General features: G+C 41.4%; 1 protein-coding gene across 3 annotated transcripts in view; it reads left to right on the top strand.

Annotated features, from left to right (window-relative positions):
• Positions 1 to 26,080, top strand: part of THADA (THADA armadillo repeat containing) — a 310,355-nt gene that overhangs the window by 279,662 nt on the left and 4,613 nt on the right. Inside the window, exon 37 of one of the 3 annotated variants that reach the window (XM_074989610.1) lies at positions 6,363 to 6,484. The exons of the other annotated variants lie outside the window; for them this stretch is intronic. Within the exon in view, the coding sequence (XP_074845711.1) occupies positions 6,363 to 6,454 (92 nt within the window). The 3' untranslated portion in view covers positions 6,455 to 6,484. The remainder of the gene's footprint in view (positions 1 to 6,362; positions 6,485 to 26,080) is intronic. 3 annotated transcript variants of the gene reach the window in all.

The following is a 26,080-nucleotide window of genomic DNA, read 5'->3' as shown; positions in this document are numbered from 1 at the left end:
CTTCTATTTTCTAGTCTATAAACAAATCCAGTATTTTCCAGTGTTCCCTCGTTGGTCATGTTCTGTAGACCTTTAATCGTTTTTGTTGCTCTTCTGTGGACTTTCTCCAGTTTCCCCACATCTTTTCCCAAATTATGGCATCCAGAACTGAACATGATACTCCAGTTGTGATCTTATTAGCCTGGAATCGAGTGGAAAAATTACTTCTTTGGTTTGCTTACAACGTTCCTGTTAATACATCCCAGAATGATTTTTGCCCCCCCCCCTTTTTTTTTTTTTTTGCAACAATACACTGTTGACTTGTATTCAGCTTGTGATTCATATTCCCCTACATCCTATCACCCTAGACAAACTAAAGCATTGTGCCAAAAGAAATCTGAGGTTCAATCTCTGCACTTAGGACAAAAGCATCCCATTCCCTGCTACAGGCTGGGGACCAACTGGCTCAGCGACAGTTCTGCAGAAAATGACTTAGGGATTACAGTAGATATGAAGCTGGATATGACTCAGCAGTGTGCCCTTACAGCCAAGAACAGGAAGGGATCCTGTGGCACCTTATAGACTATAGTCTATAAGGCGCCACAGGACTTCTTGTTGTTTTTGAAGATACAGACTAACTCGGCCTTCCCTCTGATACTTATAGCCAAGAAGACTAACAGCATATTGGGCTGCATTAGTAGGAGCTTCGAGAACAACAACAAGTCGTGTGGCATCTTATAGACTAACAGATATTTTGGAGCGTAAGCTTTTGTGGGCAAAGACCCACTTCATCAGATATATGAGTAGGGGGAGGTCCCCCCACTCATGCATCTGATGAAGTGGGTCTTTGCCCACGAAAGCTTACGCTCCAAAATATCTGTTAGTTTATAAGGTGCCACACGACTTCTTGTTGTATTAGCAGGAGCATTGAGAGTGGATTAAGGGAAATGATTGTTCCCTCCTATTTGGCATGGGTGAGGCCACATCTGGAGTATTACGTCCAGTTTGGGCCCTCCACCATAGAAAGGATGTGAACAAATTGGGGGGAGTCCAGCAGAGGGCAATGAAAATGATTAAGGGGCTGGGGCACATGACCTATGAGAAGAGGCTGAGGGAACTGGGCTCATTTAGACTGCAGAAGAGAACAATGAGGGGGAATTTGATAGCAGCCTTCAACTACCTGAAGGAAGGTTCCAAAGAGTATGGAGTTAGGCTATTCTTAGTGGTGGCAGAGGACAGAACAGGAAGTAGTGGTCTCAAGTTGCAGTGCAGGAGGTCTGTTTCCGTAGGAGGGTAGTGAAGAACTGGAATGAGTTACCTAGGGATGTGGTGGAATCTCCATCCTTAGAGGTTTTAATGTCAGGCTTGCCAAAGCCCTGACTAGGATGATTTAGTTGGGGTTGGTCCTGCTCTAAGCTGGGGGTTGAACTAGATGACCTCCTGAGATCTTTTCCAACCCTGATCTATTATGATTTCATGATTCTATGATCCCTTTCGGCAGCACACATTCCTAGGCCGTCATTTTCCATTTTGTCTATGTTAAATTGATTAGTCATTCCTAAGTAGAGTACTTTGCATTTGCCCTTAATGAATTTCATCTTACTTTCTTCAGACCACTTCTCCAGTTTGTACAGATCATTTTGAATTTAATTCCTATCCTCCAAAGTACTTGCAACCCCCCCAGATTGGTATTGATGGTAAACTTTATAAGGTTACTCTCCATGCCATTATCTAAAAATCATTGATGAAGATATTGAACAGAATTGGCTCCAGAATTAATCCTGCAGGATTCCATTCAATATGCCTGTCCAGCTGGACTGAGCACCACTGGGAGAGATTTCTCAACCATTCTTGCATCCACATTTTAGTAGATCTGTGGGGATATAGGGGGTGTCTGTGGTAGAGGTAGTACCTCTGACTCTCCAGCAGCTGCGCCTTTTCAGGCGGACGGAAGCACTGGTCCTCACCCACCACGCAGCTCTCACTGTTGGCTCCTAGCAGCTGTTGTGCATTACAGCGATGCCATCCCCTGGGCAACTGCGTCAGCTCGCAGGCGAAACACAGTGGGGGGGGGTCTGGTCTGTCTCACATACCAACCTTATGGAGGGACTTGTTCCTTCTCCCTTCTAATGCACAATCTCAAAGGCAGACCAGAGGTGTGGTGCTGAAAATCGACAACTGCTGTGAAAGCAGAGGAAGATGCCCCACTGCCTTGTGGTTTATTCTGGGAAGGAGTAAGGAGTAAAGATTGATTTACTCTTACTAAGGGAGTAAACCCTGACAGAAGATCCGGAGGGGAGTCCTATTGCGGTTCTATGTCAACTTCTGGCACTGTCCTGGCAACTCCTGCAGCTGAGCTGGTACCAAACGTAGAGGTTATCCTTTCCTTTGGACTATATCAGTAAACCTGGGGGCGGGGCCTGGTGTCTGGACAGCCCAGGGTCTCCATAAAAATTGCCCGGGCTCACGCCTGGAGAGGTACTCCAGCATCACTTAACAGCGTTGAACCAACATAGGAGGCAACTGATACCGGTTATAAGCTCTTGCTCGATTGGCATAGAGAACAAGTGCCAGGGGTTGCTTCCAATGGTGGGAGAGATCATCGCATATCATTGGACAATCACCACCTGCCTTAAGCTGGGCAGTCCCCAGCCAGAAGGGTAGTGTCTTGCCACAGTTCACTTGCCTCACTGGGTGCATGAGGCTTAAGGTTCCCAAACCTGACAAGTGACTGAAATGAGCACCAGACAAACCAACAAGAAAATTATTATGAAAAGGAAATCCTCAAAGTTTCAAGCTTGCTTGTTGGAACATACGGACCATGTTGACCAGTTTGACTGAAGATCTTCAGGACATCAGCGACACCTGAAAGACTGCTGTCATCAACGAGGAACTGAAGAGGCTCCAAGTTGACATCGCCACTTTGCAGGAGACGTGACTTGCAGCTTCGGAATCCCCAAAGGAAAAGGACTACACCTTTTTCTGGCAGGGCAAAGCCCAAGAGGAACACAGGGAGCACGGTGTCGGCTTTGTCATCAGAAACACCCTTCTGCAAATGGTGGAACTAGTCACGGGCGGATCAGAAAGACTCCTTCAGGTCAAACTTCAAACCTGTGCCGGTCCCGTCCACTTGATCAGCACTTACACTCCAACCCTGAACACCACACCAGAAGCAAAGGACAAGTTCTGTGACAAGCTCAGTGCTGCCATAGTGCAAATACCTGGTCGTGAACAGTTGTACCTTTTGGGTGACTTCAATGCAAGAGTTGGAGCCGAACGTGACTCATGGCCCTCTTGCCTAGGTCACTTTGGTGTGGGAAAAATGAATGACAACGGACAACTTCTCCTCGAACTTTGCATGTACCACAATATGTGCATCACAAACACATTTTGCCGAATGAAGCCACAGCACAGATTGTCATGGAGACACCCATGCTCGAAACAATGGCACCAATTAGACTTGGTCGTCACCAGATGTGACAACCTCAAAAACGTCCCCCTGACATGCAGCTACCATAGTGCCGACTGGGATACAGATCATTCACTAGTCTGCTCCAAGCTCAAGCTGAGACCCAAGAAGCTGCACCATTCTAAACCAACTGGAAGGCCCCGCATTGATGCCAGAAAGACGGCAAACTCAGAAAAAGCTGAAATGTTCAGAGAGACCCTTGAGGAGAATCTGCGCAGCAGCCCTGGGGGTGCTGATGTGACATCCAGATGGCAGCATCTGAGGGATACAATCTACAATACGTCCTTGTCAGTGTTTGGAAGAAGAGCTGGAAACACAAACAACTGGTTCGAAGCTAACTCTGATGAGATGATTTCAGTCATCGAAAAGAAGCGCGCTGCACTTCTGGAGTACAAACACTCACCGAGTCAGAGTACCCAGCAAGCACTCAGAGTAGCCAGAAAAATAGTACAGCAAACAGCCAGGCTCTGTGCCAACAACTACTGGCTTAAGCTATGCAGCAGTATCCAGACCTGTGCTGACTCTGGTAATCTCAGGGGAATGTACGAGGGCATAAAGAAGGCAATGGGACCCATCCAGAACAAGACGGCACCTCTGAAATCCAAATCTGGTGAAGTCATCACTGACAAAGCTAAACAGATGGAGCGATGGGTCGAGCACTACTCCAAGCTGTATTCATATGAGAATACCGTGGTTGATACAGCCCTCAACGCCATCGAGCTCCTGTCAGTCATGGATGAGCTGGACCAGGAACCAACTGTGGTCGAATTGAAGAAAGCTATTGACAGCACTGCAGTAGGAAAGGCCTTAGGCCAGGATAGTGTACCATCAGAGGTAATCGTGTGCCTTGGACACACTCCTGGAACCCCAACACGAGCTGCTGTGCCTGTGCTGGAGAGAGGGTGAGGTTCCACAGGATATGCGGGACGCTACCTTTGTAGCCTTGTATAAGAACAAAGGAGACAGAAGTGACTGCAACAATCACCGTGGAATCTCCCTCCTAAGTATCACTGGTAAATTGTTTGCTTGTGTCATCCTTGGCAGACTCCAGAAGCTCACTGAGAAGGTGTATCCTGAATCCCAGTGCGGATTCCGCGCCGAGAGATCTACCATTGACGTGATCTTCTCCCTGAGGCAGCTGCAGGAGAAATGCAGAGAGCAGAGGAAGCCACTCTATGGTTCCTTCATCGACCTGACCAAGGCTTTCAACTCAGTCAGTAGGGATGGACTGTTTAAATTGCTCCAGAAGATAGGCTGTCCACCACGGCTACTCAAGATGATCCAGTCTTTCCACAAAGACACGAGAGGAACCATCCAGTACGACGGCACATCATCAGATGCCTTCAGCATCAGGAGTGGCGTCAAACAAGGATGCATCTTTGCTCCGACATTGTTCGGGATCTTCTTCGCACTCCTCCTGAAGCGTACCTTTGGATCCTCAACAGAGGGCATCTTTTTGCACACAAGATCTGATGGGAAACTGTTTAATCTTGCAAGGCTGAAAGCTAAGTCTAAGGTGCAGGAAGTGCTCGTTAGAGACGTGCTGTTCGCAGATGACGCTGCTGTAGTGACACGCACAGAAGGCCAGCTTCAAAAACTACTGGATCAGTTCTCCAAAGCATGCAAGGGCTTCGGGCTTACCATCAGCCTAGAGAAGACAAATGTACTTGGTCAGGACATTGCTGAACCTCCATCAATCAGCATTGACAATTACATGCTAGAGGTCGTCCACGAGTTTACTTACCTCGGGTCCACCATCACTGACACCCTGTTGCTGGAGTCTGAGCTAAACAGGAGGATTGGAAAAGCAGCCAGAACTCTGTTCAGACTTAGCAAGAGAGTGTGGAACAACAACAAGCTGTACACTCACACCAAAATGCAAGTCTACAGAGCCTGCATCCTCAGCACCCTCCTCTACGGCAGCGAGTCTTGGACCTTGTACGCCCACCAGGAACAGAGGCTGAATGTCTTCCACTTGTGCTGCCTCAGGCGCATTCTTGGGATATCATGGAAGGACAGAGTGCCTAACAACGCCGTCCTCGAGCAGGCTGGAATTCCAACCATGCATACCCTCCTCAGGCAGTGGCGGCTCCCCTGGCTTGGCCACATCCACAGGATGAATGATGGAAGGATGCCAAAAGATATCCTGTATGGTGAGCTAGCCTCTGGCAGAAGACCTCCCCGACGCCCCCAGTTGCACTACAAAGATGTCTGTAAGAGGGACCTCGAGGAGGTAGACATTGACCCAGATAGTTGGGAAGAGCTGGCAGACGACCACTGCAGCTGGAAGCAGGAACTACACAAAGGCCTTCAGAAGGGTGAGATGAAGATCAGACAGCTGGCAGAGGAGAAGCGAGCCCATAGAAAGGACAGCAAGGACCTGCCAGACACCCACTACATATGCAGCAGATGTAGCAAGGACTGTCACTCTCGTGTGGGCCTCCACAGTCACAGTCAACGCTGCAAATGACAATCTTAAATGGAGTTACGAAGGGCGCAATCCATAGTCTACGCAGACTGAAGGATGCCTTGGATTGGGTTGTATTTCCACAGTTTGTTTATGAGAAGTCATGTGAGAATATAATAAAAGCTTTACTAAAGTCCAGGTTTACCACATCAACTGTTTCTCCTCCTATCCACAAGGCTTCTTATTATCCTGCCAAGCAAAGGTATTAGGTTGCTTTGGCACAATTTGTTCTTGACCGATCCTTGCTGGTTGTTTATCACTTTATTATCTTCTAGATGTTTGCAAATTGCTTAATATTTTGCTCAGTTATCTGTCCTGGTGCAGAAGTTAAGCTGACTGGGTCTCTTAATTCCCCCAGTTGTTCTTATTTCCCTTTTCTATAGACAGGTACTATATTTTCTCTTTTCCAGTCTTCTGAAATCTCTCCTGTCTTCTGTGACTTTTCAGAGACAATTGCCAATGGCTCAAATATCTCTTCAATCAACTCTTTAAGTATTCAAGGATTTATTTCATGTGGTGATGATGACGTGACTACATAAGGATAGCCAAAGTCCTGTTGAATATGAAATGTATGTGTTTGGGGGGAGGTAACTTTTCATCAGTTTTACTAGTATATCCTGCTAAAGAAATGGTGAAAGAGATGAGAGTCAGGGAGGAGAAGCTGCATGTGTTTGTGCTAGAGTTTGTAATGAAGGTAAGCAGCGGCAAAATGTGGGGTGCACAAGGGGTCACGTGCCTGCTGTCCCCTCCCCCCTCTGCACTCAACTCTTAGCACCACACTGCTTCCAATGAGTGTGGCGGAGGTTTCTGCCCCTCCCCTGCAGTGGCACAGTCCAAGAGGAGCACAAACTACAGCAGCTTGCACTGCTCTCCAGCTGTGCTGTGCTGGAGGTGAGAAAGGACCGCCCCCACACTCACTAGAAGCACTTGCTGTACTTCTGAGAAAGAGGGGAGGTGGAGGAGGGATTGGGGGCAGTGGCCAGGCGGGAGGGATCAAGGGAGGGGCTTGCAGTGGAGGGGGAAGACAGGGTGGTGGTGGTGTCTGGTGCCTCCCCCCCGCCCCCAGTATTCTCTTACCAGTTGCCACTGGGTAAAAGCAGAGAGAATTGTAATAAACATATATTAGCATGGAAAGAGAAGGGGAGAGCAAAAATTCCACTCAGATTTACATATCCCTTCACAATATTGTGAAAAGTTTCCCTTCAGGAACGTAAATCTGTACAGAAATATTTCACACTTAAACTCTCTTGGATGGACCTAGTAAATCCACTTCAAAGACAGAATAGATAATGGAGTCTGTGTGATGTTGATGTTACACAATAGACCTGGCATTCATCACCATCACAGGTGATGTCAGCAAATCAGGAGTAGCTCATGTAATTGCAAAACTTTCAACCCAGCTATCATCTACTGCTCAGCCATGAAGTATTTTGAGACAAGTGCCTGAAATATAATCAGCTGTAGTTTTTAGTGAAGTAGATAAGAGCTATTCAGCTGAGCCTACAACACCAATACCATGTAGTCTACCACTGTTTCAAATCTATGTTTCCTTTGGCTGTCTGTGCCTTTTAAAATACCATTGTTTACATGCCAGTATGCATTTGTAGTTTCCTGACAGAATATAATCTTCTGCACTGAACTTGAATTCAGACTGTTGTTAATATGTATAATTAATGTTGTTATTATTTGCAATAGCACCTAAAGAATAAAATCCAAATTTAGGCTTCATTGTTCTAACATGTGATGTCCCTGCCTCCGTGTCAAAAAACAATCTACGTGAGGAATTTGAAATCCCTACCTAGATTCTGTGTTTCTGGGGAATAAAAATCAATACTTTATCATACGTCTACATACAGAGTTAGATATTTCAAAGTGTTTCCCACTATTTACATTACTACAATGACAAAGTAAATAAAGTATACACCCAAAGTTAACACATCTTCACTATTATCCTGACAGATTTCACAGTCACTAATACATGGTCGCTTGCAATTCTCCCAGTGATACAAATAACCTTGAAGAGAAATGCGAACTGTTGGCTACATTAAATTGAGTTACTCAACAGCTGAATTTATGAGGCAGTCCTTAAATGTTGGTACGGGATTTGCATATTTAGAGACACATTGAAGTGTTAAAATCACTTTTGGTACTTCAGATAAGACAGGTTGAGGATGAAGGAAAGTAAGGGTCAAAGACCTATATGGATATTTTTAGTGACACTTGAGATTGTAGTGAAAAAGAGATTCTCTATAGAGAATAACAGCAAGTGGAGGGGTGGTCTACACTGAAAAATTATATTGACAGAGCTTTGTCTCTCAGGGACTACGTCTACACTAGCCCCGAACTTCGAAATGGCCATGCAAATGGCCATTTCAAAATTTACTAATGAAGCGCTGAAAGGCATATTCAGCGCTTCATTAGCATGCGGGCAGCCGCAGTGCTTCGAAATTGACGCGGCTCGCGGCCGCGCAGCTTGTCCCGACGGGGCTCCTTTTCGAAAGGACCCCGCCTACTTCAAAGTCCCCTTATTCCCAAGGGGACTTCGAAGTAGGCGGGGTCCTTTCGAAAAGGAGCCCCGTCGGAACGAGCCACATCAATTTCGAAGCGCCTCGGCCTCCCGCATGCTAATGAAGCGCTGAATATGCATTTCAGCGCTTCATTAGTAAACTTCGAAATGGCCATTTGCGTGGCCATTTCGAAGTTTGGGGCTAGTGTAGACACGGCCAGGGTGTGAAAAATCCTTACCCCTGAGAATTATAATTATGCCAGTCTGACCTTAGGTGCAGTCAATTTTAGCTTGGCAAAAGAATTCTCCCACTGACCTGGCTCCTGCCCCTCAGACAGGTGGATTAGCTATAGCAATGAGAGGACCCTCCTTTTACTGCAGTGAGTACGTACACTACAGTGCTACAGTTGTGCTGAGGTGGCATTTTAACTGCAGACAGTTTGAGAAAATAGCGAGCCTGAAGTGACAGCCTGTTCTTCTACCTGAAGTTTCCATCACTGTTGAAACTGAAGTAGTAAAAGAAAAGACAAGAGTTGGGCAAAAGAGGATTGAATGTTATTTTTGGACTTTTATTGAAAAGAATGAAATATATATAACTCTTTGAAAGGGACTTCCTTAGTGAAGGTGAAGGGCATGCAGAAAGGAACACATGGAAATAGGGAAGAACACTCACTACTAACATCACAGAAAAGAGTGGAGTAGTGTTACCTGTGCTTGTAGAAAGTTGAAAAGAATGGTGTATGCAATTAATGAGGATGATGATGATTTGATTAAAAAAAAAACTATTTGCAAGGTGAAAGAGACAATTAAATTAATGTGATTTCTCCTATTCCTTTTCCAGTTCTGTTGGTAATGAAAAATGTTTTTATGTATGTATTTGAGTAGACATAGTTGAGAGAATAGTGAACCTGTAGTAAGAGCCTGTTTTTCTTCCTGAAATTGCCACCACCAATGACAGATTTAATCCATTATGGATGCAAAGGATTACATTTATAGTAGGTTTCCCTATGCTTAAGAAGTTTGTTCCAGACAGCAAAGTGGTGTGTGGTAGAAGTTATGAAGGATTAGATAGCTTTTGGTTCAGTGTTCTTCTGTGTTAGCAGGGATTCAAGTACAAAGAGGGATTTCTGAGATGAAAACAGTAGGTATGCCTGCTTGTATGCTAAATACGTAACATTACAGGTGGGTATAGCTCAGGGGCTTGAGCATTAGCCTGCCAAACCCAGGGTTTTGAGTTCAAGACTTGAAGGGGCCATTTAGGAACCTGCAGCAAATAAATAATACATTAGTCGGGGGGGGAGGAGCCTTTTAGGGATGGTAATAGGTCCTGCCTTGAGGGCAGGGGTCTGAATTCAATAACCTCTGAAGGTCCCTTTCCATTCTATGGGATAGGTATATCCCCATGTATTAAATTCAGTGGTGGTGTTTAGCTTACTTTTTCATATTTATCAGCGTTGTCCTTAATAAATATATTTTGTTTTTATAAGAATATTTTTTGGCAATGGCTATGCTGTTTATAGCTGTTAATGTGCTGTAAAAAATACCTCCTATTTTTTTTATCAAAACCATTCTTCAGAATACCCAGGATCACTTGTAAATAGTTGGCAGTGTCTTTTGCCAGTTATGGTTTCTGGGTAATGCAATTGTTTCCATATTCAAACAATGACTAAAACTCATTGCTGAACATGGTAGGAATGGATTACTATTTAATTAATATGTTTTTGCATCTTTTAAAGTGATGGTGTGTGCAGTTAATGAGGATGATGATAATTTGATTTAAAAAAAAAACCTATTTGCAAGGTGAAAGAGACGATTAAACTGACATAATGGCTCCTATTCCTTTTTCAGTTCTGCTGGTAGCGGAAAATGTTTTTATGTATGTATTTGAGCAGGCATAGTTTAGACGTAGTTTGAGAGAATAGTGAGCCTATAGTGACAGCCTGTTTTTCTACCTGAAGTTGCCACCGCCAATGACAGATTTAATCCATCATGGATGCAAAGGATTACATTTATAGTAGATTTCCCTATTCTTAAGAAGTTTGTTCCAGACAGCAAAGTGGTGTGTGGTAGAAGTTATGAAGGATTAGATAGCTTTTGTTTCAGTGTACTAATGTCTTGGCAGGGATCCAAGTACGAGCTCAGAAAACTTCTGTTATAATTAGATATTCAGCTTTTGACTTGCACCTTTGTTTTTATTTTCACTTGTTGTCAGTACCTACCTTCATTCACAAAGCCAGATTAAAGTTGCTGTATCCACAAAAAGCCATCCATAAAGTGCAAAATCACTGTACCTGGTTAAAATGTTAATGAATGGCCACTTTATTGAGATCAAGATGAACATTCTCATGCAATTTGTGAATAAAGGATTTCTGATCACATTTTCAGCAAATGTCTTGTCATTTTAGAACTAGAGTGTAAAAATCCCTTTTGTCCTCATGTGACAACTTTCTGATTTGTTGATCATTGCATTTTGCTTTCAATAAAGGATTGAAATAGTAACTTAGTTTGTTACTCTTTCATGTGAACTGTTTTCCTGACTGCTTAGAGGAGCAGCAAATGGTAGTTGTAATAGTCTTACTTTTATATAGATCTTATCATTCACATTGTTCAAAGAACTCTTTGCAAGCCATACCTGGTTAATATATTAACTCAGCTTCCCCAATGCATGCGTAATAGGCATAATTAAAAATTTAAGAATAAAGGGTTGTTCATAAACACAGCAATTTCAGCCCACTCCTTCCTCAATATGGGTGCTATATTTCAATCCCAGCGTAGCTGAAATGGGGCAGTTGTTCAGCAGAGCTTTGGAACACAACACAGTGGTGTAGAATAGGCAGTGAAGGATAGTATGTTAATGAAACAAGAGGAGAAGTGTATGTACATCTGTTTTGTCCTGTCCTGTAAGAAGCATTCTGGACAGTTAGCATTGTGATGCCATCTACTGGGAAACGAGGAAGCAAACAAATCCAAGTGTTCCTCCCTTCTATTTGGAAGTATGTAATCTTTGCCTCAGTCCTGAGCTGATGTTTTCAGAGCTCTACATACAATGACTTCAGTGATTTTTCTTGAGTGGTAACAGATCATTTAGACCCCATCATTTTGTATGTATAGTTGGGATTATGTTTTCCATTATACATTATTTTGCATTTATGAATGTTTAAATTTGTCCTAACATTTTGTTGCCCGTCACCCAGTTTTGTGAGATCCCTTTGTAACTCTTTACAATATTCTTTGGACTTAACTATATTGTGTCATTTTGCATCATCTGCCGAACAAAAAAGCAGTCCAGTAGCACTTAAAAGACTAACAAAATAATTTATTAGGTGATGAGCTTTCGTGGGACAGACCCACTTCTTCAGATGATAGCCATACTAGAACAGACTCAATATTTAAAGCACAGAGAACCAAAAATAGTAATCAAGGTTGACAAATCAGACAAATTATTATCAAGGAGAGCAAATCAGAGAGCAGAGGGGCAGAAGTGGGGGGAGGGGGAAGTCAAGAATTAGATAAAGCAAAGTATGTAAAAGAGTCCCTATAATGAGCTAGAAAATTGCCATCCCAGTTCAAACCACGTCTTAATGTGTCGAATTTGAATATAAAAGAGAGTTCAACAGCCTCTCTTTCCAAACAGGTGTTATAGTTCCTTTTCACTAAAACACAGACTTTCAGGTCATTAACAGAATGGCCCACTCCATTAAAGTGCTGGCTGATAGGTTTGTGAATCAGGAGTGTTTGAGTCTGTTCTGGTATGGCTATGATATGAAGAAGTGGACCTGTCCCACAAAAGCTCATCACCTAATAAATTATTTTGTTAGTCTTTAAAGTGCTACTGGACTGCTTTTTTGTTTTGATAGTATATAGACTAGCATGGCTATCTCTCTGTTACTTATCATCTGCAAACTTTGCCACCGCACTGTTTATCCCTTTCTCCAGAAGGGGGGACAACTGTAAATAGGGATATTGTAGATGATATAAGGTAATTTACATAATGTAAAAACATAACATTTGGCTTAGTTTATGGTGGGATCAACTCTCCATAGTGTCAGAGTGCTTGGACACAGCTGGTTTCAGCACCTAGTCCTGTGCCACCCACCCCGAGAGAAATTAGAGTAGAGCTTTAGCTACTCTAATTTACATCCCTACCATAAGGTTTCTGAGGGGTCAGAACCTGCCAAAATTTTCCTACCTAAATGTTGCAATGTGGGTGAAGCAGAGAATCTGGCCTAGGTGTCTTTCATAGTCAAGTTATCCTTAAAATGTTACACTATTTGTTGTGTAATAAGCCTTTGTTTGCCAGCTGTGTACTAAATAATGTAAGGTTATAAGAATCTCTCTCTCTCTCTCTCTCACACCCACCCACCCACACACACACTGCGTGTGTGTGTGTGTGTGTGTGCTGTAAACTGTTAGATAGAATACTAAGTGAAAACAAATGACAGGCTGGAAAACCCTCAAAATTTTACAAGTTTCTTATTATTTATGCACCTTTGCTATCTCACAACCGCAGATGAGGTATACTTTTTCATATGTCTGTGCAATACTTCCTAATTTGTACATTGTTCACATTTAGGTTAAATAAACATTTATGTAAAAAATGCATGCCTATTACATACTTAACGAACATGAAGGTAGTAATTTCTCTTATGAACTGGATTTTTTGTTGTTGTTGATGTTGTGGGAAACAGGGAGTGGGTTAAATAACATTTTTCATTGATTTTTATACTCATGAAAAGTGTGTAACTGACCATTATAGAACCTGAAATTGTCTGTTTTTCTGCAACACGTGTTAATAGTTTTCAGTTTCCTCAGTCTTTTCTGTCCATGTGCTCTTTAATATTAAGGGACTACCTCAACAACAGTGAAATTCATCCCTGTGTAAAGGGCCAGCACAAATCTAAGCACAACTTAAGTGATGCAAAGGTATAAGTGGTGATAGTCTTTCTTGAGGTGATTCCTTAAGATCCTTATCACACTAAGATAGTATTAAAGTCTGCAGGTCCATTCAGTCCTAGCTGTCTCTAGTGATACTGCAAGCAAGTTGTCATTTCTGAAGTCTGTGTATGTATGAAAGCGAAGGATGTGGATACTTGCCCTTTAAGAACTAGGCTGAAATTACCAAAGAGCTATTAATTGATAATGACTGAGATTCCATCATCTGGGCCGGAGTCAAAGCAGCAATCTAGAAAAAAATGATTTTTATTGGATTATTAATTTACTGAGCCATAGCTTTCCCACCAAATTTAGTAATTTTTCATTATTTTTAAAAGCAGTCATGGGACACAATGGGTTCTTACTTCATACCGTGAAATGTGTTACACACTTATTTTTTCTGTAATCAGTTCCAAATGAGCTCTCCCTACAGGAAAACTCCAGAACTGACTTTGTTGAGCAAATTGGTTTCTCATGTATTAAGAAATCAAGTAAAAAATCTTTGGCAAGAAAAGACTAGAAAGTTAACTTTATGTTGTTTGAGTTTTTGTAAAGTGCTTTTGATTGTTATCAGACTTAAAAGAGTAAGACTATGTTGAAACAGTTTTATTTATGGCAGTTGCTTATTCCACCCCTGTGGTGGCACCTTTGCATGTTTTTAATTTTGTTCTCTTGGCATGATCTGTTCTACGTTAATGATCACCTTGTCATGCTAGCAGTGGAAAACTTTTTTTTATAAATAATTCCCAATGGAAAGATGAAAGTGTTAACAGAAATGCTTTAGTGGAGGTCTAAATTAACTTAAACGCTTGGCTAGATCACAGGAGAGGTTAGGCTTACAATATCTTATTACCAGCGCCAATAAACCCCCATTCATTTTTTTCACTGAGTATGTTAATTACATTCTAATTCTTTCTTATGTGCAGACACACAACACAGTCCTATTTCAGTTTTGCACTGAATACCCACAGTTATATTTTAGACTTACACTTTTAGTGTTATAAATTCACACCCAAACAACTAAAACTTCCTTCCCTTGCTCTTTGCAAAATCAGTCTTGTTAGACTTTAATTCTGTGATTTAAAAATAGATGTTTAAAATTAGACTCCTAAATCCATAAGTACCTCGATAAGTGGCCTGACTTTCCAGGTATTGAGCACTTAGCAGTTCTTAGTCTCTGATTTTTTAGTCATGTGCCTTAATCACAGAAATACCTTACTTTCTATCACCAATAAATGTTAATAAACAGAAGTAGAAATTTTGTTGAAAGGCATTAAAATTGTGCAGTATACATGCATATATGTGTAGATAAACAAGGCATACACAGTCTCTGCTTAATAAATCATGGAGCAGTTGCAAAATTTCTGGAAAAGTATCCTGTGAATTAAAACTAAGTTTATAAACATGTTGTATTAATACCCTGTGAAACATAGAAAAACTCATCAGACAGTGATGTTTCTTCTAAAGCAGTTGTTTCTTCTTCATGCTTCTTAGAAGTGATTATCATTTATACTAATATTAAAGATACAAAAGGATAAAATTCAGAAATATAATTTCCCTGCTAATCTAATGCCTACTTACAAAATATAAATTGCTCAAATAAAACAGCCTGTCACAAATCTCCCTGGTCTAACTATCCACAATTCCTCAGCCCACTCATTCCATAAATATCCAGGAAAGTAGATGTCTGCTATTTTCTCTGAAGATTTTTGGGATCTGACAGACTAGGATGAATAAGTGAGTCTACGGCGGGGTGTGCAAACTAGAGGGCATGAAATTTCAAAAGGGGCGTGCAGCTGCCTCCTGCAGCTTCTTTCTGGTCACCTGCCCTGTGTGTGGTGCTCACTGCTTGCTTCCTGCCTCCCTGGCCTCTGCCAGCAGAGCACCAGCTTTATTTCTGGTCCCCGCTCCCTCCACGGTGGCCCTCCTTTGACTCCCAGCAGCTTCTCTTGGCTCAGCTGCCCTGTTTTCAATTTGTACAGCATCAAATTTACTTTATTTTCTAAGAAAACATCATCAATTCTGCAAGTGTTTGTTCGTGTGCATTCCAGTGATTTGTTTGTGTGCGCATGTGCGTGCTAGCCAGAAGAATTTTTCCCATAGGAGCTAGGTGTAGGGTCAGCCTGGGCGCCCCTGGAGTCGCATCTCTGTGGTGCCCAATACTGCATCCTAACCACACTCAGGCTGCTTCATTTCCTCCTTGCCACCAGTAATGGTTAGTTGGAACTCCCCTGGGCTCTTTTCCAGTGCAGCAGCTTCATACATCTTTGTCCTATAGTTCCGAGTGTTAGTTATTTATTGACAGTTGAGCACTAATAATTCATAGTGGTTATATATTTCATTTGGGAAATATTTTCCCTCCCCTGTGGTTCAGCACCAGGGCATGCCTGAGTCTCCAAGCTTCAAAGCCTGTGAATCCTTTGGCAAGCATATGCCAAGAAGTGACCCCTACACATGCTTCTTGCTTGAAGTGTTTCAGAGAGGGTCGTCAAAAAAGATTATTGTGCCATTCACAAGACCTTCAGACCTCTCACACTCAGACAGACAGCAGCGCCTGAAGGTCTTGCAAATGAGTCAGCACTCAAGCCTTAGCTAGACCATGCACCAAGGGACTCGGCACAGAGTGCTTCCTCCTCTTTGCACAGTGCACTGGTACCATCAGGTCATGCTCAGGTGCTGTCCAAAGACTTATCACACCTGACAGGCTCCTCTTGTGATATGCACCATAGGCACTGTTCGCAGTCACTAGTGCTACAAAAGAAAAGGAGACCAGATGGGGAGGTCTCCCATGAGCAAAGCAAGAGACAAGCCCAAGGTGCAATGCAAGTCAGGCCACGAGACTTACCCTTGGTTGTTAAGCCTACAGAGGGAGCCCAGGAGATGCAAACCAAACCTCTAGCCTCATCTCCAGAGCTGCCAAGAGAAATCTGTGTGCCTTTGATGCCTAAGGCCTTTTCAAGCATCCCAGAACCTAATACAGAGCACGACACCTTTCTCACTGGCACCAGCCCTTCTAGGGCACATTTGAGAGGAAAACCAGCACGATGGCTCAGTGATCGCCTGTGCTGACATGCTGCTCCCCAGCACCCTCCTGGCAGAAGTTATAGCTACCAGGAATACCACCTTAAAGAACAGGTAAAGCATTAAAGCATCTTATCCCCAGCCCTGGAAGACAATATGGTCCTGCAGCAATTCCTCAGGATGGTTTCCTAAGGTCTCAACATCCAGGCAGATGCTGACCCTGTCTCTTCTATTCCAGCCTGTATCGCTTTGCCTCTCATCAGGCCTATTTCAGATGCCACCAAGACATTGTGGCAAACCCTTGCCTCATTGCCATCTACAGTGAAATGCAACAAGAGATGCTACTTTGTACCATCCAAAGGGTGTGAACACATTTATACACACTCCCCTTGATTCCTTGGTGGTAGACACTGTGAACCAGCACTTTATGATGTCAAGCAATATACTGGGATGGGAAAGAAGGATATAAGCAAGATGTATAATTATATACTCCTTAATTTGCATTCTTTTAAAGAAAAATAAATACCAACATTTCAGCTATACTACCCCTTAAATTATGCTTTGTTAGCTAACCAAATTTTTGTAGGGAACACTGAAGAGGTGGGGCTTGCTTTTTGGAGACAAATCTTCAACTGCACCCAGCTTTCACTGGATGTACTTGGGGAAAGTACAAAAGGGAACTGCATTTGGTCCCCCAACTCTGGGATCTATTATAGACCAGTCCTAGTGTAAGAAAACAATGTCTCAGCTTCAGACTTCTGCTAGCATATGTGTCAAAGTTGTGCCACCACAATGCACCAGTGCAGCAACACTGGAAAGCTGTGTTTTTACCAGTATCATTTGTTTTTTTCAGTGCAGGGAAGGGATAAGCTATACTGGCACAGCTGAACTTTTCTAGATATGAGCTGGATCCACATTAAGAGCACTTTGCTGGGATAGTATACCAATATACTTGAACCAGTAAAGCACTCCTAATTTAGATGTGACCTGAAAGTAACTTAAGGCTAAGGGCTGCTTTCAGTTTGCTGGCTGGATATGGCCCCTTAGGAGCCTGTCAGAGACTGCCAGCATTTATCATGGCCCTGCCCCTCCTATCTGTGTTCCAATACTTTCCACATGCTAAGGGCTGCAGGTGTCATCAGAGCTGTTTGACTGAAACCTTGCTGGGGATTCCTTCCAGCTAGGGAATGCCTCCTTTCCAATTCCTTGGCTCCACCTGAAGAGCACAAAGGGCGCATAGAGCAGTGAGAAAGAAACTGGTCACTGATGTTATTAACCAGCTTTCAAGCAGCAACTGTTTTCCTGTGTCTGCTGTTGGGCCCACATATGACAAATGTAATGATTGGTGTCCTCTTTAATGAAATTGTTATTTTTTTTATTAAAATCTTCAAAAGCAATTCATAGCTTGTGTTTGCCAAGAAGTGTTTCTCACTCACAGAATTTGGGACTAATCAAAAAGGAGAAGCTTTAAGTGGAAGAGGAAAACAGCCAAATTCTTAGGCATATATTTAATTTTAATTGTACATTTGTCTTTTAAACTGTGTTCATCTCCATGTTAATTTTGCTGCTATTTTTTTATTTCAGTAACAACCCATGTTAGCCAGCATCCTTATTCTGTTCTAAGTTTAGAACAAACAGGTGAATAAAAATGATACTCATTTTCAGAGTCTGAGAGATTCTCCATTTTTCTCTCTAATAAATACACATAGCAGACAAATGGCACATGGGAAGTATTAGTTTTCTGCTGACTAGTGAGGTACAGTTTTCTTTGTGAAAGGTGATAAAGGCAAGTGGTAAATGTCCCAAGTTCCTCCCTCTAGAATTTCTGCTGTCTGCAATTATTTCCTAACAAAACCTTTTTCAAAGCAAGTCTGGTATGCAGAAGGCAGACATTTTTAATACTCTGAGCATCTATCTGCTGCTATGAGAATGGATAGATTTTTTCCTCCATGTTTGAGCTTTAACTAGGTTAATGTTAAATATATTTTTATGCAGCTTCTTGTGGCTGAAAAAAGAATTTCAAATAATTATTTTATACATGAAGTATATTTACTGCATGGGACTGAATAAACTGAGTTGTGAACTTTGTTAAGTATCGTAAGATGAGATTTTAAAACCAACACTGAGTGTGGCTTATGCTTTGTAGACCAAGACTACTGTAAATATGCGCAAGAGCCTCCAACAAGTTTTGGACATTTTGTTTTGAAATGCTGTTATACTTGGACTTTTTTTTAAACTTGATGTTGAGGAAAGACCTCTCTTAAAAAGTTATGAAAAAGTAAAGCTATAAACCAAAGATTCAGGCAATGAAGTGGAAACCAGGTGGTTTAGTTGTATGTCATAAGAGGAAAGATAATTCTCTAGAGGACTAAAATGAACTAATCTGTTTTGATGGAATGAAATATTATAAAAGGTATCTGCATACAGAATGGATTTCATATAAAATTGTTTTAAGAAAAGAAGTATTCCTAATTTAGAAATCAATCCCCAGCTTTGCCATAGTCTCACTTTGTGAACTTCACTAATTCAATCGGGCTATGTCTACACTAGGGGAAAACTTCGAAATGGCCATGCTAATGGCCAAATTGGAGAACACTAATGAGGCACTGAAATGAATATTGAGCACCTCATTAGCATGCTGCTGGCCGCGGCACTTTGAAAGTGCCGTGTTTTGCTCACGTGCAACTTGTCTACACAGGGGCCCTTTTCAAAAGGCCGCTACAAACATCGAAATCCCCTGATAGCTGATAGGAGTAAGGGGATTTTGATGTTTGCAGGGTCCTATCGAAAAGGACTCATGTGTAGATGAGCTGCGTGCGAGCAAAACACAGCGCTTTCAAAGTGCCGTGGCCAGCAGCATGCTAATGAGGCACTGAATATTCATTTCAGCACTTCATTAGTATTCTCCAATTTGGCCATTAGCATGGCCATTTCGAAGTTTTCCCCTAGTGTAGACTTAGCCTCACTGTGTATGCTTCAGTAAAATGAGAATGGATAAAGCTACACTATTTCACAGGGTATTCATGAGATACTGAATTACTGAGATTACACAATTACCGTTTACATAACTACCTAAATCCCACGGCACATCTTACAGAAATAAAATTGGCTAAATTCCAGTTTGGTTTATTGTATTCATCCTTTAATTTGACTTAGAGAATTATTCTGCATTCCTTCTTCCTTCCTTCAGTGATATTTTACTCTTGCTGTTGGAAAGAACAATGTTGTTTGTGCTCTCCTAACAAGATTTTTATTTAGAGCTCTAGATACTGAATTAATTAGTTTTTTGTATATTTGCATTGACTGAAAAAATTCTTGTATGACTTGCACTATTCTACAAACTTAAGCTAAATTATTGTTTGACAATTGTTTGACATGGTTTACTCATGTAAACCAATCAGAAAACAGTTTATAAACATGCAACTTTAGCTTTTAATCTTTGTTCTCATAGTCTGTTCCCTGCCTTTTCTGTTTTATCATTCTTAGTATGTATACTTCGTTACACTGTTCTCGATGGGTTTTTTTGTTTTGTTCTGTTTTGTTTTTACAATTCTCAGCATAGTACAAAATTTAAAAGGAGTATATTTTGAGGACACATGATAGGCTACCAGGAGAAATGTTCACATCTGGCATGATCAAAGGTTTTGTGGTATGTGGGAGGTCTAATTCTTCCATGGGTGGATTAACAAAGAAGTTTCAAAACACTATAGTGCTTCTAACTCCCCCTTGTGAAAATTTATTTCTTGAACATAGAAAAACATCCAGTAACTTATTTTTATCTTCTGTTTTACATTTCAAATGGTATTATTCATTCTTATGCTTTATCTTCTGACTACTAGTTTAAAGCATAGAGCATTCTGTGTATTGCCATAACTGAAGTGACTTTATTTAACAATATATTCATCTTGGTTCCTGACTGACATTTTTGCATATTTTTAGAACTGATGAGTGATCATTTCAACACTGCTACAGTGAATGAGTCTATATATCCTGCTGTCTATGGAATGTTTATATTGTTATGTTCATTAGTAGCCCCGTGCACTCTGATTTTTCAGAATCAATTCCTGATATTTTATTTTCCGTTAGTAGTAGTAAGTTGACTGTAAAAATGTGATGTAAAATATCTAACTGGTACAGACAGATGTTTCTGAATAACGTTGTTTACAAAGTAAGTGACTTATAATGCTGGTCCATTAAATCAGTTTCATTAGTACTCTTTCACATGACTCTGAATTATGGACACAGTATAAAGTAAAATATAATATAAGGCTAATTAAAATCAGTGGGTTTTGACAATTGCCTATAAACATTAAATGCTTCAGTGAAAACTATGTAAATTCTTAAGTTACCTATAAAGAGAGTTGTATTCGTCTTTATGCATGCACATAATATCAATTATTGTCTTTTACATAGAACGTATGCAGCACTATTCATCTTCAAAGCATTTTAAACATATTTTGTCATTGATATACTCTATATGCCTGATTTTCGAGACCTGATTGTCTTAAGTATCAAAGTAAAGTTGTTATTTATATCTATGATCTCAGTACAAGAAATGAGATAGATAAAATAGCAGCAATGTCTGTAATTTTTAACGTTAATCGTTCAGTTAATATAACATATGGGCTGTCTATACTTGCATTTCTCCTTTGAAAGAGGGAAATGAGGGAAATTGAAACAAGGTGCAGATTTACATATCTTGTGCCTCATTTGCATATTCTCCTTTGGAAAGAAAAAAAGCAGTGGCGACGTGGCTCTTGCGAAAGTAAACCCCATCTTTGAAGAACCCTTCTTCCCATTTTGTCTTAGGGTAGAGAGTAAAGAAAGGATGGATTGATTGAATTTATACAACTCAATGGGCTTGTCTACACTAGCTCCCTACTTCGAAGGGAGCATGGTAAGTAGGGTGTTGGGAGTTTATTAATGAAGTGCTGCGGTGCACATGCAGCACTTCATTAAGCAAATCCCCCCACCCCCACGGCAACTTCAAAGTGCCTGGACAACTTCAAAGTCCCTTTACTCCTCAAAATTTTGAGAAGTAAATGGACTTCGAAGTACTGGTGGGTGAGCCGTGGCTAGACACAAGCTGGCACTTTGAAGTTTAACACTTTGGCGTTGCCGTGGGCAGGTGGAGGGGGGGAATTTGCTTAATGAAGAGCTGCATATGCATGGCAGCACTTCATTAGTAAACTCCCAACACCCTACTTAGCATGCTCCCTTTGAAGTAGGGAGCTAGTGTAGATAAGCCCCATATGTAGTCAGTCCCAAAAAGTGGTGATCAACATCAGTGCTTGGAGTGTGCTATAGACCTCAAAGGATCTGATTTGCATATGGAGAGAGACCTCTCTCATGGTTTTAATGACTAGGAATTGTGTGATTATGGGAAACTTTAATTTCCCAGATATACATTCGAGGACAAGTGCCACTAACAATAGTAAAATACAGATTTTCCTTGCTATGATAGACAGATTTCTTCACCAAATATTCACCTACATGATGCCATTTTTGATTTGATATTGGTGAGCAGTGAGAACCTCACTGAAGAACTGGCTATAGGGAACAACTTGGGTTCAAGTGATCATGCGATAATTAAATTCAAACTAAATGGAACGATAAACAAAAACAGATATGCAACTAGAGTCCTTGATTTCAAAGGGATAAACCTTTAAAAATTAAAGGAACTAGGGAATTGGACTGAACTGAAGAACTCAGATATGTGGATGTAGAAGGATCTTGGAATACCTTTTGTCAGAATTGCAGAAACTATCTGCAGCCTACATTCAACACGGGAGAAAAAGTCCATAAGGAAGGTATGCACACCTAGCTGGACGAACAAGCATCTCAAACAGGTGATTAAGAAAAAGCAGACAGCCTACAAGGAAAGGAAGATGGGATGGATCAGCAAGGAGGTTAAAAAAAATTAGGGAAGAACGAGAATGGCCAAAAGCTCAGCAGAGTTGGACCATTCCAAAGGAAGTTTAAGCGTTAGTAAAAGTTATTTTGCTGTATAAAGAAAACAAAGAAATACATGAGACCATGAAGCACTGGGGATGTCATGGAGATTAAAGATAATCTAGGCATGTCCCACCACTTAAACATATTTGCCTCAGTTTTTCGTAAGGAAATTAGAGGTAGTGATGCAGGGGTGGCTAATGGAGGTGAGGATACAGAAGTAGAAATTACCGCATCCGAAGTAGAGTTCAAATCTTAATGGGACCAGACGCAAGGACAGGAAAAGATCAGATAATCTCAATCCAAGAATAATATTAAAGGAACTATTACAAGAAATTGCAAACCAAATAGCAAGGATTTTTCTTAAATCTGTAAATGCCTATGAATGGAGAATTGCCAATATAGTAACTGTTTTTAAGAAAGGGAAAGAGTGATCGAGGAAACTACAGGTGTGCTAGTTCAACCTCAGTCCTTATGCAAAGTACTGGAAGAAATTTTGAAAGAGAAGGTAGTTAAGAAAATAGAGGTAAACACTAATTGTGATAAACTACAACATGGTGTTACAAAAGGTAGATTGGGCCAGACCAACGTGATCTCTGAGAAAGTAATTCTGTCCTTAGGCAAAAGAAATGCAGTAGATCTAACATACCTCGTTTTCAGTAAGGCATTTGATACAGTTCCACTTGGGAAATTATTACTTAATTTGGAGAAAATATGGATTAATATGAGAAATGAAAGGTGAATAAGGAACTGGTTAAAGAGGACTGCAGCAGTCTGGAGTGAGATTACTAGTGCAGTTCCTCAAGGATCAGTCTTGGGATCAATCTTATTCAGTATTTTTATTACTGACATTGGCACAAAAAGTGAGTGTGCAATAATAAAATTTGTGGATGACACAAAGTTGTAAGGTAATGCCAATACAGAGGAGGACTGGATTATTGTACAAGATCTAAATGAGTTTGAAAACTGGAGTAACAGAAATAGGATTAAAGTGAATAGTGTAAAGTGCAAGGTCATGCACTTCAGGCGTAACAAGATTTTTTGCTGTAAGATGGGGACTTCTCAGTTGGAAGCAGAAGAGCAGGAGAAAGGCCTGAGTGTAATGATTGTGAGCCACTGATGTAGCTGTAAAAAAAAGACTAACACAGTCCTAGGATGCATCAGGCAAGGTTTATCCATTTAAGGCAGGGAAGTGTATTAGTATCATACAAGGCATAGGTGAAACCTCATCTGGACTACTGCGCTATTCTGGTCCCCCATGTTTAAGAAAGATGAATTAAAACTGGAACAGTTGCTGAGAAGGGCTGCTAAGATGATCAGAGGAATGGAAAACCTACCTTATGAGAAAAGATTCAATGAATTTGGCTCGTTTAGCTTAACAAAACACAGGTTGATGATTGTTGTCTATAAATACATCAGGGAGGTAAATACCAGAGAGGGAGAAGAGTTACTTAAATTGAATACCAACGTTGACACAAGAACAAACGTGTAAATTGGTCATCAAAAAGTGTATGTTGAAATTAGACAAAGGTTTCTAACCATCGGAGGAGTGAAGTTCTGGAACAGCCCTCCATAGGGATCAGTAAGGGCAAAAGTTCTCACTGGCTTCCAGACTGAACTAGGTAAGGTTATGAAGGGGATGGTATAATGAGAATGCCTACAATAGTATACAGCTTATCTGTGACTGCTAGTAACTGATATCCCCAAAAGCCACTGATGGAGCACAGGGGTGCTGAGTTACTATAGAGAATTCTGTTCCAGGTTCTTCGTAGCTGTCGTCATGTCAAAAAGCTTAGGATCCAAGTGACCTCTATATTCCATTTGGGAAGAAATTTTCCACCAGGTCAGATTGACAGAGACATTAACGGATTTTTATTTTCCTCTGTAGCATGGAGAACAGCTCCACTGAAATTTAAACTAGAGTAAATGGTGGATTCTCTATAACTTGAAATCTTTAAAATCTAAATAATGATTTCAGGACTTCAGTAACTCATCCCAGAGTTATGGATCTACTAAAGGAATGGGTGACCAATATTCTGTGGCCTGAAATGCAAAGTCTATGAGTAAATGAAGAGCATGAACAAATTTACAGGTGCTCAATTATTTCTAATCCCTAGTATCATGCATCCTACTCACGAACAACAGAATAGCAACTTCTCCATCTTAGGAATTTAGAAAAAGTTAAACAGAGACCCCTTTGAGCAGACAGGAGGAAGAGGAGGGTCTGTGTGGAGGGGTGGGAGTATGTGTACATACACACTTTTCATTCAGATGGTGAATTTTCAACCAAGAGTGATGACACTAAAGTCATTTTTTTAAAAATCACAGTATTTTAAAAGCAATATTTATGATTCTTTTGAATCTTATTCAGTTCCTGAATGACTAGGGTTTGACAACATGGCATTTAACTCGGTCTCCTCCATTCTTCTTCATCCTCGTATTATATCACTGTTCTCTCCCTTCACAGGGAATTGGATAAATACATGGTACATAGATCCATTGGAGGCTATTGGCCAAAATGATCAGGGACAAAACCTGATGATCTGGGTGTCCGTAAACACTGTGACTGCCTGAAGCTGGGACTGGGTGATAGAAGAATGGATCAATTAACAAATTGTCCTATTCTGATCACCCCTCTGAAGTATTTGGTACCAGCGACTGTAAGAAGATGAGAGTGGTAGGCTAGGTGGATCATAGGTCTGACCCAGTATGGCCATTCTTATGGTCATATTCACAGTCTCCTGCCTATTCTTCTCCTGCCCTTTTAGTAGCTTACTCTATCCTGTCCACCATCATGTCCCTTCTCTCTCCCTTTTCCTATCAGTTTTCTATGTCCAGAGTAACCTTGCCTGTGCCCTCACATTCCTTTGCCCCAAAATCTCATTGCTTGCTTTCCTTGCTTTGCGTCTATATTTGCCTAGTCCTACTGCATGTGGCAAACTTCAGTGTGGATCTCTGTTGTTCTCATTTGCATATCTGAAAATTAGCTGTAAAATAAGTGAAAAATGCACAATAGAGATCCAGGCTGCAGCTCTGAGGGAGTTGCTTCCAATGTTGCAGTCTTTTTCTGTCTGCATTTTTGTTCATTTTTAATCTCAACAGTCCTTTTCCTTCATCAGATTAAATGAATCCTCAGATAGTGGAAGTCAGAACTAGATTCTAAATGTAACTAACTTTCTGGATAGCTGTGACTACATCATTCCAGTAATTAACTTTCTGGGTAGCTATGATTATGCCGTTCCACCTTCCTTTGTCATCATAAAAAGATGTCCTGGAGAATAGCATTACTTTCAAAATAGATCCTTTGCACGCACATCTCTTCTCTGGTGAATGCAGATGAACCTTATTACAATCCATTTTCTATCCTGCTGTAGTCAGGGAACTTGTCCTAGGATTTTTCATGTATATTTTCCCACTCTTGCTAGCACTAGTGCAGCTCTACTGCTGGTATAGGGTGACCATATTTCCCTGCGCCAACTATGGGATATCTGGAGACGGCTGCCAAGCAAGTACAGCTCCCTGGCCATGGGGCACTGGAGCAGGGCTGCTGCCCCGCAGGGGACCTTCCTGGCTGCCCCACACCTCTGGGCATCAGGAATGGGGCTGCAGCTCTGCTGACGGGGTGGGGGAGTCACCTTGGCTGGAGAGGTGGCTACCCAGGGCACAAGGTCCCATTAAAATCTTAAAAAGCACTGGGGTACATACCCTGCCCCACCACCCCAATGTACCCTGCCTGCATGTGGCCAGCGAGTGC

Source organism: Carettochelys insculpta, chromosome 3, assembly GCF_033958435.1.
Source record: "Carettochelys insculpta isolate YL-2023 chromosome 3, ASM3395843v1, whole genome shotgun sequence".
Lineage (NCBI taxonomy): Eukaryota > Metazoa > Chordata > Testudines > Carettochelyidae > Carettochelys > Carettochelys insculpta.
Note: the sequence above shows the minus strand (reverse complement) of the source record. Positions and strands in the feature narration are given on the sequence as shown.